This window comes from Acomys minous (assembly GCF_964271855.1).
Source record: "Acomys minous genome assembly, chromosome: 16".
NCBI classification, from domain to species: Eukaryota; Metazoa; Chordata; class Mammalia; order Rodentia; family Muridae; genus Acomys; species Acomys minous.
Window position 1 is genome coordinate 67,176,897 of NC_140498.1, and position 16,298 is coordinate 67,193,194.

The 16,298-nt window shown below is 49.5% G+C and overlaps 1 protein-coding gene across 2 annotated transcripts in view; it reads right to left on the reverse strand.

Moving 5' to 3' along the window:
- The window catches only part of SDK1 (sidekick cell adhesion molecule 1), a 955,689-nt gene that overhangs the window by 244,407 nt on the left and 694,984 nt on the right, over positions 1-16,298 (reverse strand). For both annotated transcript variants that reach the window (XM_084763891.1, XM_084763892.1), the window contains exons 11-13: positions 15,357-15,524; positions 12,091-12,193; positions 8,657-8,833 (exon numbers count right to left, since the gene is read on the reverse strand). In XM_084763891.1, coding sequence (XP_084620017.1) covers positions 8,657-8,833; positions 12,091-12,193; positions 15,357-15,524 — 448 coding nt within the window. The remainder of the gene's footprint in view (positions 1-8,656; positions 8,834-12,090; positions 12,194-15,356; positions 15,525-16,298) is intronic.

Here is a 16,298-nt window from a genome sequence, read left to right on the forward strand (position 1 = left end):
CATGAGATAAGATGTGAAAGCAGAGGAGGGTGTGGAACTGGCCGGATCTTGCCCTATGTGTCGCATGCATGCATGTCTGCCTCCGCCTGGAGCACTACACTACAGGCATCCCGTACACGCTGAGATTTAGATGTTTCCTGACTCTCCAGCTCATTGTTGATCTGGTCACGGTTTGGTTTTTCTTCTTCACAAAAACCATAAGCAGAACCACAGCTCTGGGTAGAAGCCTTGTGCAGCTGAGGGCGTGGGGAAAGCCCCAGCGGGTCAGCTTGGTACATGGTGTGGAAGTGCCCCAGCTCCCAGCCGCTGCCTGAAGCCTTGAGCTGCTCTGAAGCCTCTGCCCTTGGCTTGTGGGGTTGTCTTATTCCAATTAATTAGTGTCTGAATTCTACTGCAAAGACGGGCCCGAGAGTAGAAGTTGTTTGACACAACAAACATGAACTTGAAAAGTAGCAGGGGAGTCCGGTGAGATCCGGGGTCCTTGTGTGGACACAGGATGGCTCCATACCAACAGAAGAGTATGCATACAGACCAAGCCTCCGAGGCAGCGTTTGCCCCAGGCCTGCCCCATGTACACAAACAGGACCCTAGGAGCTCACATGTGGCATTTTTTCTTACATGTATTTAGTGTGCATGTGTGCATGTGTGTGTGTGTGTGTGTGCTTATATGTATGTGGTGTGTATGTGGACACCAGAGGTCAATTTAGGCTGCTTCTCTCAGTCACCCTCTGCCTTGACACAGGGCTTGTCACTGAACCTGGAGTTCACGGATTCAGTTAGACCAGCTGACCAGAGAGCCCTCCCGCCGCCGCTGCCTCCCCAGTGCCGAGATTACAGGCATATGCCACAAGAGGTGGCTTTTTACATAGATGCTGGGGATTCGAACTCAGGGCATCTTGCTTGTGCTGCAGGTGCTCTACCCAGGAGACTTCCACAGCGCTAGGCTTTTTTTTTAAGTTGCTGATGGTTATCTTGGGAATGAGCCTTCATCAAACCTTTGAGCAACATGTCAGCAATGCAGGAGTGAGGCTTTCGTCCACTATGAATCCATCTCAGAAGATGTCATCCAATAGGAGTAGACTATGCCCAAGCACCTCCTTGACGGAGGAGGCGGAGAAATGATGCTTTGAGAGGTTCTCAGACAGTTCTAACTGTTCAAAGTGAGGACAGGACCACTCCAAGGTATGGCTGAGGGGAAGGTTTTTACTGTAAGTATGAGGGCAATACAGCCATAGCCATACAGGAGAGTGGAGAACAGGGAGAGAAAGTGGTGGACTCAACCGTGGCCAGTAGAAAGAACTGGTCCATGCGGAGGGGAAGGAGGAGGGAAGGACTGAGGGAGGAAGGGAAGGGCATGTGGGCAGAGGAGACCAGGAGACAGGGACTAGACAGAGGTGGACAAGAAGGCGTGGAGAGCACATGGCCTTAACAGCAGGGCTATGCGGGCATCAGAAGCTGGGGGAAGGGAGGTTTGCAGAAGTCTAGGGTAGGGGATGAGGTAGAAAGAGCAGAGTGGAGTCCTAGGACTGAGTGAGCCTGGAGAGCGGCACGTTCTTTGGTTTGCTAATAGGCATCACAGTCACTCATTCGTCCCAAGTTTCTTTTGGCGCTGACAATGGTGACAAACCAAAGATACAAGGAGCTATGAAAATGGAGGCCAGTTCAGAGTCACCTTGCAATGGAAATGGAATGGGGGAAATTGCCACCAAGTCACTTACTCTACAGTATTATGAGAAATTAGCCACAGCCACAGTCACTGGAGCTTGTATAGGACAGGGAAGACAGGAAGGGCTGTGCGCAGGAGAGAGGAGCCGCTTTGAACAATTGGCAAAATTGTGGCCAAGGAAGAATTGCTCCTAAGAAAGAGAACGGGTCAGTCTATCTCCATCAAAAGAGCTTTGCCCCTTTGATGCACAAATCATGACTTGGTCAAACTCATCTTCTTCCACTTTGCTCCGAGGAGGAAGACGCGGGGCCTGATAACTTTGGGGGTGGGGTGGGGAGGATGGCGTTAAATTGTTCACTCCGCATTCTGTCTTTGTCTGAAGTAGTTTTATTGAAAGAAACCTCTCCTGCTGCCTCGGGGTCTGAGTCTTCCAGTCAGCGCAGTAAATTAGATTTTTCTCTCTACTTCAGGCTCCTAAGAAGTAGTCACTGATTGCAGGAGGAGCCAGGTGACGCTAATTAGGTCTTTAGATGATTGAACAATTAATCAATCTATAACGCCTTAGGAAACTGGTTTTCCCTGCCTGTTCAATAAGGCAAGATGCTTTGGGGGAGGGACACAGGGTCACCCCAGGACTGATATCCTGCCATTACAGCATCAGAACACCTGAAGGAAAGGCAGGGTTAAAACTCAGGGTGTCAACGTTTTCCTTTGGTTGGTTGTTTTGTTTTTTGAAGATGGGGGTCTCAGGTAACCCAGACTGGCTTTTAAGTTGCTATTGGCCAAGGATGGTCTTGTACTTTCATTTATATCTATGTGCTTTGAGTATGTGTGTCTAGGCATGCTTGCACATGTGTGTACAGGTGTGTGCATGTGGCGGCCTGAGGTTGACCCCAGGTGTCTTCCCTGACTGCACTCCACTTTATTCATTGAGGTAGGATCTCTCGTTTGAACTTGGGACACACTGACTTAGCTAGTCTAGCTGCCTGGTTTGTTCCAGGCATTCCCTACCTCTGTCGTCAGGGTGCTAAAATGACAGGTATTCCACCACACCCGGTCAGTTTTTGTGGGAGCACAACACTTTATTCACTGACTCACCCCTCTATACACCCGCTTTGAGTCAATCTCATGTGTTGCAGGCTGGCCTTGAACTCACTGTGTGGTGAGCCACTGTGAGCTTCTAATCCTCTTGCCTCTTTCTCCGCCCCCAACTGCTTGGATTACAGACACATACCACCACATCGAGTTTTATTCTGTGCTGGGAACCAAACCCAGGGCTTTGTGCATGACAGGCAGGCGCTCTACGTTCTAAGCTATAGCCCCAGCCCCACCTTAGGCTTTGAATCCTGCTGTTTCAACCTTCTTTGTGCTGGGATTACAAGTGTGTTTCACCAAGCCCGGTTTTATCCCATACTGGGGATTGAACCCAGGACCTCATGTGTTCTAGTCAAGCACTCTACCAGTTGAGCTACAACTCTAGCTTTCAAGGTGACAATGTTTATCAATGAAGATCTCTGTTGCTAATGTATAGGTCATATCCCAGAACCATCTGGAGTTTTAGAAAGGGGTTTAAGTCAGAGCTTACAAGCATTGCTTGTGCCACATGACACAAAACACACCCTCCTGTTTTAACTCTGTAAGTGGGGCAAGGCGTCTGTAGGCATTTATTGGGAGACACACACACACACACACACACACACACACACACACACACACACACACACAAGCTTGGCTAGGGCAGGAGTCACCTCTAGCATGTCAGATGGTCATGAGGACCTGCTCAAAAGTAACCCAGAGTCTCAGGGATGGAAACACCCAGCTTCAATGCAAAGAGACCCACAACACGAGAGGCAATGCTGCTCTTTTTGAGGTGGAGATGGAAAAAAAAACCAACCTAGGAGCCTTAGGATCGTGAGAGTCCCTCAAGACAAGCCTGGAGAAACACTGGCTGGTTCCATTCTATGACAGTTCTGCGAAGCCACTTCCATCATGTCTAGTGTGTAAGCTGGGCCAACTGAGGTGGAGGAGCAAGGCAATCTACTCCAAGTCCCACAGTAAGGTGTGTATGTGTGTGTGTGTGTGTGTGTGTGTGTGTGTGTGCATGTATATATGTGTGTGCATGCATATGCATCTGTGTGGTGTGTGTGTGCATTTATATGTGTGTGTGTGCATGTGTGTGTATATATGTGCATGTATGTGTGCATGCATATATGTGGGGTGTGTGCGCATGTGTCCATATATGTGTATGTGGTGTATGTGTGCCTGTATATATGTGTAAAGGGGGTGTGAGTGGGTATGTGTATGTGTGCCCATGTGTATGTGTTTGTGTATGTGTGTGCACATGTGTGTGTGTGTGCATCCATATGTATTCATGTGTGTGCTTGTATGTATGTGTGTAGGTGTTTGTGTATGCATGTGTGTATGTGTGTGCATGTAAGCATGCATGTGTATGAAGGGCAGAGGTCAACCTTAGGCATTATACTTCAGGAGCTTTCGCTGTTTTTACTTGTTTAGTGAGATGGGCCCTTTCTCTGGCCTGGAGCTCACCAATTAGTCTGGACTGGCTGGGCAGTGAGCTCCAGGGACCCTCCTGTCTCTGCCTCCCTGGCACTGCGACTACGTGTGCACTACCATGACCGTTTTGTTGTTGTTTAGGTTGTTTTGTTTTGTTTTTCTTAATGTGGGTTCTAGGGAATCAAACTCCAGGCCTTGCGGTTACAAGGGGAGTACTTTACCAACTGAGCCATCTCCCAGCCCTGATTCCTGTACTTAACAAAGTGGCTTTTAACTGGAGTGGAGGGAACGCGAGGCTCAGGTGCTCTCAGGCTGTTGAAAGACACTGCTCAGCGCTAAGTACCTCTCAGCCCCTTCGGCAATAGTCACGTTTTCCTTCCTTATTTACTCTTTTGCTATCTGAGTAATCATGGGAATGCAACAGCGCTGGACCAGAAGGTTCTCTGAGAACCATGTGATGCCCTATATTCCTTAATTGTTGCTATTATCATCACTCCAGCCATCGATGGAGCCACAGTGTCCCAGATCTTTGTATGAGGGTGTGTGTGTGTGTGCGCATGCGAGTGTGCGTATGAACACATCCATGTGGAGACCAGAGAATGGCATGTATAAAGTGGTCTCTTTGCTTCCACCTTTCGGTCAGCTGTGGGGACAGAGATCCAGTCACGAGGCTTCTATGGCAGGCACACCTTTGCCTACTGAGTCATCTCGCTGTCCATCACCAGCTTGTTTTCTGAGACAGCATCTCAAGCTGAGTCTGGAGCTTAGCAATTCAGTCAGACTGGCTGGCCACCGGCAAGCTCTAGGGACTGGCCTGTCTCTGCCTCCCTAGCGCTGGGATTCCAGGCACGTGCTACCATGCCCAGCATTTCATAAGGGCACTGGGACTCTACACGCAGGTCCTCAGACCACCCGGGCAGGCATTTCACTGACTGAACCATCTCCCCAGTCCCAAGAGCTCTCCAGACGGAACGACGCAGCGCTCCCCCCATTCATCCAACTTGGAAGAGTGCCGTGTTTCTTACACCGGCAGCTCCCAGGGGCCTACAGCCTTCCGAATCAGTTCCGCAGCCCGTGGCACCCAAATTGGTTTGAATCACAGATCGGCAAATATTTCTATCTTTAGCGATGAGGTGTTTCACCATTGCAGGAAGCCTATTATTTTATACATACAGCAACATTTGCTGAAAAATGTATTTTACTTAGAGGAAATCAAATAAGTAAATAGTGGGGAAGATATGTAAATCGGCAGAACATAAAAAGGCGCAGGATGAAAAGAACGTGCTATATTGGAAATATGCAGTTGGGCTGGTGCTGACAGAGCCTTTAGGAACTGCTAACGCTTATTCATTTGATACCCGGGCTGGGTGATCTAAGAGTTCTCAAAGGTAGTTTTAAAAAATGTGAATAGCATGGAAAATTATGCGAATTCACTGGCTGTGTTCACCAACATCATCAAAATGATTTTTAAAAAAGTTCCAGGGCTGAGGAGGGCAACGGAGCTGGGTTTTGATAGACAGCAGGCGCCTGTGTGTTTATTCCTGAGACATACCCTGACGGCGGTGAGAGAGGCGTGGAGACCAATCAACGGCCTAAAACGCATGCTCATCAGTGGGCTTCTGCCTGCCTTCAGCCAACAACCAGGCAGTGCTCGTTTACTGAGCGCCTGTTGTATGCCAGATGCCCAAAATGCAAACATTTACTGCTGCGGGACTTCTTGGAGGAAAAGGTTTGAGATGGTAGCCTTGTCTCTTGTGCTGTTGTTGATGCTATGAGGAGAAATGGGCTGGGACAAAGCTGGGAGGCAACTGTGACTGAAAGGCTGGACACCATCCCCATCCTGGGGCAGAATGCTAAAGGGTATATAAGCAGGAGCCCTCGGGGGACACCAACAGAGGACACTAGCCACACCAAGGAGGCAGCAGGGTGCTGGGGACAGAGCAGGACATAGAGAGCTGAGGGGGGTGCTGAGGGAGGGGTGGAGGAGACCCCAGCTTTTTCAAAGCCAAATGGACCCCAAAGCTGATCTGAGGGCTCCAGGTTCACCATGGCTAGCGAGGGTGACTTTGCTTCCCAGGGAGGATCAGCATCTAAGGAAAATTGGAGTCACCTCGAGAGGGTCAGCTAGGAGTTAGGATGATGAGGCTGTTCCAGCTTCAGTTCCTAAACATATCCTAGGCTTTCTGAACTGGGTACTATACATCATTAATTCTGTGTGTGTGTACACACGTGTGCATGTGAGTGTGCACCAATGTGCGCGCGTGCGAACGCGTGTGTGTACACCAATGCACATGTGTGTGCAAGTATGCGTGTACGTGTGCATGCACGAATGTGTGTGTGTGCACATGCGTGTGTGTGTGTGTGTGTGTGTGTGTGTGTGTGTGTGTGTGTGTGTGTAAGCTAGGGGTTGATGCCAGGTGTCTTCCTCAATCACTCTCTACCTCATTATCTGAGATAGCATCTAGTACTCAATCTGTGCTAACCAATTCTGATAATTGCCTGGCGAGCAGGCCCCAGTGACCCACCTGTGTGCACCTCCCCAGCACTGGGAGTACAGGTGTACACGGCACCTGGCTCGCTCAGCTTTAATACTCTTGCCACATGTATAAACTCAGTGTGTGCGTGTGTGCATGCGTGCATGCGTGCATGACAAGCGCGTTACCCACGGGGCCACATCACAGCCCCTTCGTTAAACCTTTATTGTTTACATCTTTTGTGCATGTGTGTATGCCTTCTGTGTGTGGGTGCTAGAGGAGGTCAGAGGAGGGTGCCAGATCCCCTGGGGCAGGAGTTACAGGCAGTCATGAGCTAAGATACCCAATGTGGGTGCTGACATCTGAACTCGAGTCCTCTGCAAGTGCAGCGAGTGTTTTTAACTGCCCAGCCATCTCTCCAGCACGTTCGTTGACCTTTTACGTTCCTCTGATGTGGAGAGCTTGCACTTGCTCACTCTTGAGTGCATGGGGCATACAGAGAAGGCCAAGCAAGTGAGCTAGGGCGGCTCTCTGCAGGCGCTCTCTTCATCCTTAATCCCCTCAGCAGACACTGGGGACTCAAAGACAGATGATGCCAAGTGTCCTGATGCTATTTTTCAGGGGATGCTTTCTGTGCTCAGAATCCTTCCTGCACCAGGGTGGGCAGAGCTGTCAGAAAAGCCTCTCACAGTTGCCTTCTGATGGCCCAGCATGCACTGCAGTGGCAGGGATGGGCGGGCAGATGATGGGCATCAGGCACAGGCTCCTGTCCTGACAACCGTAAGGCTTCGATTGCTCCTTTGCCGGCTGCATTTTGTGCACATGTGCTCAGGGATCTTTTGGGGGTGGGGTGGGGGAGGCACGTTGATATAAGGCAAATAAAATGCACGTTGAAAGGGGGGATGTTGCCAGCAGGCCTTTTGGCTTCCTGCTCTGTGAGCAGAGAGGTAGCTGAGGAAAACAGGGGTACAGAGTCTATCACTGCTTCCCGAGTGAGCCCAGGACCCACAGGGAGGTCTAGATTGGAAGCAATGGGGCAGCTGGCCACTATCTTTTTTTTTTTTAAAGATTTATTTATTTATTATGTATACAGTGTGCCTGCAGGCCAGAAGAGGACACCAGATCTCATTATAGATGGTTGTGAGCCACCATGTGGTTGCTGGGAATTGAATTCAGGACCTCTGGAAGAGCAGCCAGAGCTCTTAACCTCTGAGCCATCTCTCCAGCCCAACTGGCCGCTATCTTAAAGGCTATAAAAGACTTAATGGGAGGCTGCTTGGCTCTGGGCTTCTGACAGGCAATCCCCTGAAATTCACAGCTACCTGATGGCCGTGAGGTAAGCATCCTTCACCGCATGGTGCCAATGCCATGGGGGAAGGATTCACTGGGACGGTGACCATCTATGCAAGAACGAAACATTCTGATTTTGAAGCCACATAAAGAATGGGTGTGTTGGGGGGCGACGGAGGGAAGAGGAGGAAAAGAAAGAACGTACGGACAAACCAAGGTGATATACCTTAGCTGGTAAAGTGCTTGCCTTGTGAGTATCAGGACATGAGTTTGACCCCGCCCCCTCCTAGAATCTGAACAACGATGTTGCATTTGCTGGCACATGCTTGTAATTGCAGCATGGAGGAGGTGGAGGCAGGTAGACTTCTGGGGTTCCCTGGCCAGGCCAACCAGCCATATCAGAAAGCTCCAGGTAAAAGTAAGAGGCCCTGTCTCAAACAAACAAGGTGTACAGCTCCTGAGGAAATGACAGCTGTGGTTGACCTCTGGCCTTCACACCTAGCACCCCTATCCCCAACATATGCACACGCGCCTCTCCGAACATGCATGCACACAAGTGGGTGAGACAGAAGGGGAAAGGCCTTGCCGTCGTACACAGCTGCTGATGGGCTGTGCTGGCCCCGGGCTGATGGCTTGGGACAGCATGTGGGCACGCTGTGGCCTAAGGGTGGTCACATGGCATTGCAGAGGCAGGGGGAGGCTCGGTACTCACATGACTTCCAGCCGTGCCGTCCGGGAGTCGTTCCCCCCCTCAGATACAATCTCACAGGTGTAGTCACCGATGTCCCCTGACCACGTCTGGCTGATGACAAGGGACCCGTCCTTCCCCACCACGATTCTGGAGCTGCTGGATGGTGTGATGGCCACGTTGTCCTTTTTCCAAACGTAGCTGTGGGCCAAGCAGAGGCTGAGTCACAAACCCCACGGGAGCAGGCGCCCAGCCCCTTCCCTGATGGTGAGGGCAGAGTAAAAATTATCGCGTTACGCTTTGGAAAAGTATGAGTTTGGGGCTGGAGAGATGGCTCAGTGGTTAAGAGTGTGTCCTGCCCTTTCAGAAGACCCAAGTTTGGCTCTAAAAAACCCCCAGGTCAGGTGGCTCACAACACCACCTAGAACTCCAGGTATGAGATCTGACACCTATGTCTGGCTTCCCTGGACAACTGCACACAGGCATTTACACATCACACACACACACACACACACACACACACACACACACACACACACAAATCTTTTTAAAAGGTGGGCTTTGTGATATGGTAGGGAGCAGGCAGCTATCTCGGTTAATATATAAAAGCTGATGGATGCTTCGGTGACTAAAACAGGACAGGCATGGCTGGAGGGGTAGTTTAGTTGGCAACTCTTTTGCCTTTCATTCAAAAAGACCCGAGTTTAATTTCCAGGATCCTCATAAAAAGGCTGGGGATGCTGGTACACACTAGTAGTCTCAGCACTAGGGAAGCAGACAGGTGGCTTCCAGCTAACCTTCCCTCAGGTTAGCTCAACAGGTCAAGAGAGAGACCCTGTCTCAAAACAAGGTGGGGGATCTGGTGAACGCTTTCTGTACAATCATTAAGACCAGTGCTCAGCTCTGCAGCAGCCACAAAAAAGCTGAGTGGCCATGGTGGCCCACCTGTGATCCAGGCACTCAGAGGAAAAGAAAGGGTTCCAAATAGCAAGCTGGCCGCTTGACTAGCTGACTTTGGGTTTAGCAAGAGACCTTGCCTCTGTAAAGGAAACAGAGACCAACCAACAACATATACACTTCCGGCCTCCACATGTATGTACACACAGGCACACATGCACCTGTACATGTATATGCCCAGGCACATAGTAACATGCTGTCTCTGTCTCTGTCTTTCTCTCTGTCTGTCTGTCTCTGTCTCTGTCTCTGTCTCTCTCTCCTTCTCTGTATACAAGTGCACTACAGATATACCACCTCCAACACACACAGGTACAATGAACAAAATCCCCAAATAGGACAATGAAGGTGACTGTGAAAACCTTTGGGCCCTGTCACCTACTGAACTGAACCTACCCAGCTCTCCTGCCTTAGTAATGCTTGCTTAAGGCCCCCAGAGAGGCACCCCCACTTCCTGAGCAAAGCTCAGAGCATCTCAGAGCTGTCCTACTCACAGCCCCCCACCCTGACAGGCTGTCTCCGACACCCCCTTTCTTAATCATTTGATCTTTATGGCCATTTTTGGCACATTTTTCTATTTCAATATAGACTCAATTAAGAGCCTGTCCAGCCATAAATGCCCCCAGGGCAGGGCCTCTACTGATGGCTGAATGAGATGAAAGTGCTGGGCTTTCTTTATTAGAATAATATGATTGCATTCTCAAGATGTACCAGCCCTTTCTGCCCTGCGTGTTCCCAGCACAAACTGTCGTGAATTAGTCACAGGAGGCCGCCCTGCAACACAAGGGACAGCAGCACAGAGTCCACTTGAAAAGAAAGGACAGGTTGCCCGGGATAGGGGGGGCTCCAAAGTGGGGACAGCCCAGGTCCCTCACAGAAAGAGGGTCTCTTCCAATGAGCACATTACGTGCTGCAAAGGGACCGTCCCAGAGGTACGTTTCACATTTCAGAGCTCTTGATTCGTGAGTGTGTGTGTGTGTGTGTGTGTATTCAAAAAGATACACACACACACACACACACACACACACACACACACACACACACAGGTTTGAAACCATACCCTGCTGCCTTAACAATGAAAGGATTCTCTGGGTGTGAAAGAGCTCTCTGGGTAGGCCTCCCAGAATCCCTTCAGTAACCTTTAACTTGCTGTTTCCTATTTTTTCCTTTGGTTTTTTTTTCTTCTTTGTTGTTCTTGTAATTAGCGCACACTTGTATTCCAGCCCTGGACAGGCTGGAGGGTCAGGTGGGGATGGTGTGCCAAATATGCGCACTGGAGAGGGAGGAAGGGTCAAGTCTCTGAAGGCAGTTCTCAGTGCACGCTTCGAGAGACATACCCTCTGCTCGGTGTGAACTCCGATCCCATCCCTCTGGCCAAGCGCAGCCTTTCGGAACTAAGGCAGGGTGACAATGCCGTGTGGCATGTTTCTCTCCGTGCCTCCTGCTTTGTTTATTGTCAGGGTTGAGTCTGAAAAGACACAACTATTCTGCTCTTTGAGACAAAGCTCATGGCTGATGGCCACCTGTCTGGAGCCAGGCTCTTACCTCAAGTGGCCTGGTTTGAGATTTTTTTGCTTTGTTTGTTTTGGTTTTGAGACAGGGTCTCACTGTGTAGCCCTTGATATCCTGGAACTCACTATGTTAGAGTAAGCTGGCTTCGAACTCACAGAGATCCCCCTGCCTCTGCCTCCTCAGTGCTGGCATTAGGCATGTGCTACCGTGCTCGGCTTGTTCTTGTCTTTTGTTTTGAGAGAGGATTTCCTGTAACCAAAACTAGCCTTGAATCAAAGGTGTCTCAGCGCAATCTTCAATTTCGGAACGCCCTGTTTCCACCAGCGCAGTGCTGGGATTAGGGGTGTACAGACTCAAGCCTAGTGTGTGCAGTGCTGAGAATGGAACTTAAGGTGTCACACATGCCAGGCAAGCACTCTGTAACTGAGCCACAGCGCCCAGCCCAAGTGTCACAGTTACCATGAGCAGCCTCACGTCTTCATGATGTCCCACTTGGCACTGGAGATTCTCCAAACTGCCTGGCTCCCTCCCCTGCCCTTGGACACCCACCCGGATGCCTTTCTTCTCTCTGCAATACATAAAAACCATCCTTGCGGGGTAGGAACCCCCTCCTGAGCATTGCAGAGCTCCCATGTCAACAGCACTGAAATCCTATTCCATCCCTCTGGATTTTTGTCTCATTAAGTGTCAGTCCCTGACAAGTGCATTTTACAGACAGTATATTAACCTCGGCAGGAAAATCACAAAAAGCTGTATTGAAGCCACGGAATGGAGCATAGCCCACTGTAAATAATACATAAGGCTTAAAATGGAAGACGGATTCCTGTGATTAATGACGGAGCCCGCCAATGGGAGATGCCATCATCAGGGATCTGCTGAGAAAATCAAAGACATCCCTAGCCCCAACTTTCTCTTCTCATCTCAACTTTTCCTCCATTGGGCCAAGGAGTCTTAACAAGTCCCAAAGAATGAGAGCAGTGCGAGCGACCAACCGGAGAGAGGTCCGAGGGTCGTGGGTGGCTCCGCAGCACAGGGTGGCCGTCGTCCCCTTAATCACCACGAGGTCCTCTGGAGGGTGAACGATGGACGTTCGATCTGAAATGACACAAGTCACAGCCCAATGAAATGTGTGCGAGCCTGTGCCCTCCCTCAGGGAAAAATGGATTGGTCACCTGACATCAAAGGCCCCCCACCCAAGGCTCTCTCATCTTGGCAAAAACGGGTGTGAACGGAAGCAGGCACTCAGTGACGCTCAAGGAATGGAGAACAAGCCTTTCTGTGTGGCAGCAAAGGCCAGTTAACCCACCCACTCCTAAGTCATCCTGGGTCTCCAAACCCTCACCCCAGGGCCGGGGGTGGGTGGAGAGGGAGGGAGGGAGGGAGGGAGGGAGGGAGAGGCAGACAGACAGACAGACAGACAGACAGACAGAGCATACTTATGCAGATGGTTAGGGAGTCTTGTGCTGCAGGTTAGAGTCTGGACTTTTTGGAGTGTCTCTCTGTGTGTTTTGTGGATGTGTGAGGGCCCCAGGGCAATGGGTTGCTCCTCTGAAACTGTCAACCTTGTGTTTCTGATGGAGGTCTCTCACTGGCCTGGAACTCACCAAGTAAGGTAGGTTTGCTGGCCAGTGAACTCCCAGGATCTGCCCGTCTCCCACTCCCCTTGACAGGATGACAAGCATGAGCTCTTCTACATAAGGATCAAACTCAGGGCCTCAAGCGCTTGACGGTCAGAGCTGGCTCTCCAGCCTAAAGTCTGGATTCTTAAGCTAGGAGTGGAGGCCTGCCATTCCAGTGGCTAGGGAGGCTTAGACAGGTGGATCACAAATTCGAGGCCAACTTGGGCTGAGAGTGAGTTCGTGGCCTGCGAATTACAGGATAATACGTTTATGAGCGACCTAGGAAACATTACGAGACCTGATTTCAAAGAAAAAGTTAAAAAGAGGTGGGGGAGGTGTTTGAGGATGAAGCTCAGTGGTAGAAGTCCTAGGTTTAATCCTAGGGGCTGTAAATGAATACATAAGCAAATAAATAGTATATAAATAAAATCTATGTTCTTTGCTAAGATGATTATTATCTTAACTTTTCTAGTGTCCACCCAGTACCATGTGACTTTGGAAGGTACCTTCACTTGTGTTGAGTTAATCCGATGGGCAAGCCTGAGGTGACCACAATCATTCCTAACTCTGAGAGTGAGCAAATGCCCAGGCCCACAGTGAGGTGCCCAGGACCACACAACTGCTGAGAGGCAGTGCCTATCGGCTGTCCCGTATTTGGGGCCCAGAGCTGCTACTGCAGATGCCAGCTTCTCCACAGTCGGCCTGCGCTGTGCTGTCACATACAAGCCAGGGGACACCACTGTGGTGCCACACACACAGACTGAGAATTTGTGAGTCTCAGAGATTCACTCGAGACCCAGCATGGTGGCTAGTCTGCTGGGTATCAGGGAAAGTCTTACAGACTTTGTCTATGAGAGGGCATGTGACTGTTACGAACAGCTAGACTTAGAAACCTGGATAAATCTACGGGGCACTGAGCTGACTTACTGCCACGTGGCTTGGCACGGTCCTAACTTTGATCCTCAACAGATCCATGGAACTTTCTGGACTGTGCTCTAGGGAGAGTCAGACCTCTCTTTTTTGTTTGTTTGTTTGTTTTTTTTTGTTTTTGTTTTTGTTTCCTTTTCCACAAGCTCACAAGTAAATTTCACAAGTAAATGTGAGGCAAGTGTTCCCTTGCATCAGACCTGGTTCACTTACTCTCCAAACATAACAAAACTTTTAAAAAAGTACTTTGCCAATATTGTAGGAATTTAAACAAAAATTTAAAAAGACTCTTAATGTCTCCAGACTACCTAGTTTTAAAAAATGTAAAGGGTTATTAGGGACGGGAGAGATGGCTCGGTGGTTAAGTGTGCACACTGCTCTCGCAGGGGACTGACTTCAATTCCCAGCAGCCACGTGAGCTGCCTGAAATTCCAGCTTCTGAGAACCAAAGGCCTTCTTCAGGCTTCTGAGGACACCTACACTCATGTGCATGTCCCACCCCTACCCTAGACATAGGAATAATTGAGAAAAGAGGAGAACCTTAACATTTTCCATTAAAAGGGTCATTTATCAAAGCGTACAGTGATGGCATGAGAGAAAATGCCAAATGTGAGCAGAAGCAGGGTGTGTGTGTGTGTGTGTGTGTGTGTGTGTGTGCGTGTGTGTGTGTGCGCGCACGCATCTTCATATATTATTAAAGTGAGTTTGAACTTTCTCTCTCACTGGAGACCCTTGTGGAGATTGTCAGTAGGCACTGGCTTCTTCTTGAAAGGTGAGCTGTGAGTTCCATGGGCTGGGGCAACTCGGGAAAGAGCAATCAGGCACTAGAGGCAGGGGACAGCTGGGGCTCCGATCAGCACGTTACAGGAAGCTACTCTTTCTGTACCTCAAGAACCAGTGACCTCCAGCGAGGATGGCCAAAGCTGGAGGAACAAAGATGTCCCCACCATTTGCTTCTACGCCACCAGGAACACCCCTATTTAATGTAGTTGAGCATCAGAGAGTGTAGAAAGAATGCCTTCTGTTGTGTGTGCACACATGTTCTTGTGTGTGTGCGTGTGTGTGCGCGCGCGCGCGTGCTCGCACACTTGCATGTATTTGCATGCATGCAGAGATGGGAGATGTCAGGTGTCTTTCTTATTTTTTATCTCATGAGACAGGGTCTCCCTCTATACCTGGAGGACCGGGTGAGACTGGCTGGCTGGTGAGCCCCAGGCATCCTCCTGTCTCTGTTTCCATAGCACTGGGGTCACAAGTGTACCCCTGGCTTTATGTGGGTGCTGGGGATCAAACTCATGACCTCATGATTACAGGTCAAGTATCGTATTGACTGAGCAATCTCTTTTTCCGTCTGCAACTTACTTTCTTTAGGATAGCAACGATTGATTCGATTTTCTTATAAAATTAATCAAAACGTTACTTTAGCTATTCCAGCCAACTGGATATAATAAGTCTGCCGATCTTAAAAAGTCGATCTATTACTGCGCTTGAAACAGCCCCAGTGAATCTCTGGATACGTCTCCTAATTATTCTCTCAGAAGCAGAAAATTCAATTACTCAACCGACTTCTATAAACTAGTTGTAAAAAAAATAATAATCACTTTCTTTGGATTAGGTGAAGACAATCTAAGGGGGCGGTGACATCCGGGGGACACAGACGACACGGGGATGAGAGCGGGGTTCACGGTAGGTTCTTAGAGAATGGCCCTTACTCCACACGGTGAGCATGGCGGATGCGTTCACAGAGGCCTCGGTGTTGGCTGCGTAGCAGGTGTAGTTGCCAGCATCCTGGATGAAGACGGGGGCTATCCTCAGCCCCCCGGATTCCAGCAGCACGAACCTGGGAATCCGGACAGAGCCACTGGCCAGAATGTGGTTCCCTGAGGAGCAGGAGAGAAAAGAGGAAACATTAGCGGCCCAGGCACTGGCAGGATGGAAAGGGATGGTTGCGGCTGGCAAGACAGCCCTCCAAGCAGAGGGAGCATTCTGTGTTGAATCAGCGGCAGCAGCGTCCTCCTCATCGCCGAGGACCACGAACACCGGAAACACGTCAGATTCTGATCCGAGTACGGGATCCTTGACTTCCAGTGACTGCTTCTCATCTTTACCACACATCCAGGCCTTAATATCTTCAGGAGCCCCATAGGGCAGAAGGCTTAAGTAAAGGACAGCCATATTTACATGGCTACTACCATCTTTTAATTCCCACTGCCTTTGCTAATTAAAAAAAAATTGTGTGTGTGGCAGTGGTTCTCAGCCATCCAAATGCTGCAACCCTTTAAATATATACAGTTCTTCATGTTGTGGTCACACCCGACCATAGAGTTATTTTTGTTGCTAACTCATAACTGTAACTTTGTAGCTGTTATGAATCATAATGAAAAGATCTGTGTTCTCTGATGGCCCTAGGGGACCCCTGTGAAAAGATCATTTGCTCCCCAAGGGGGTCGTGACCCACAGGTTGAGAACCACTTCTCTACGTGGCTCATGCTTATGTTTGTGTGTGTACACGTGCCCATGTATATATGTACAGGTTCACATGTAAATGCTATGCATGTATATAGAGGTTGTCCTTTTTTCATTCATTCATTCATTCTTTCTTTCTTTTCTTTTTCTTTCTTTCTTTCTTTCTTTTTTTTGAGACAGGGTTTATG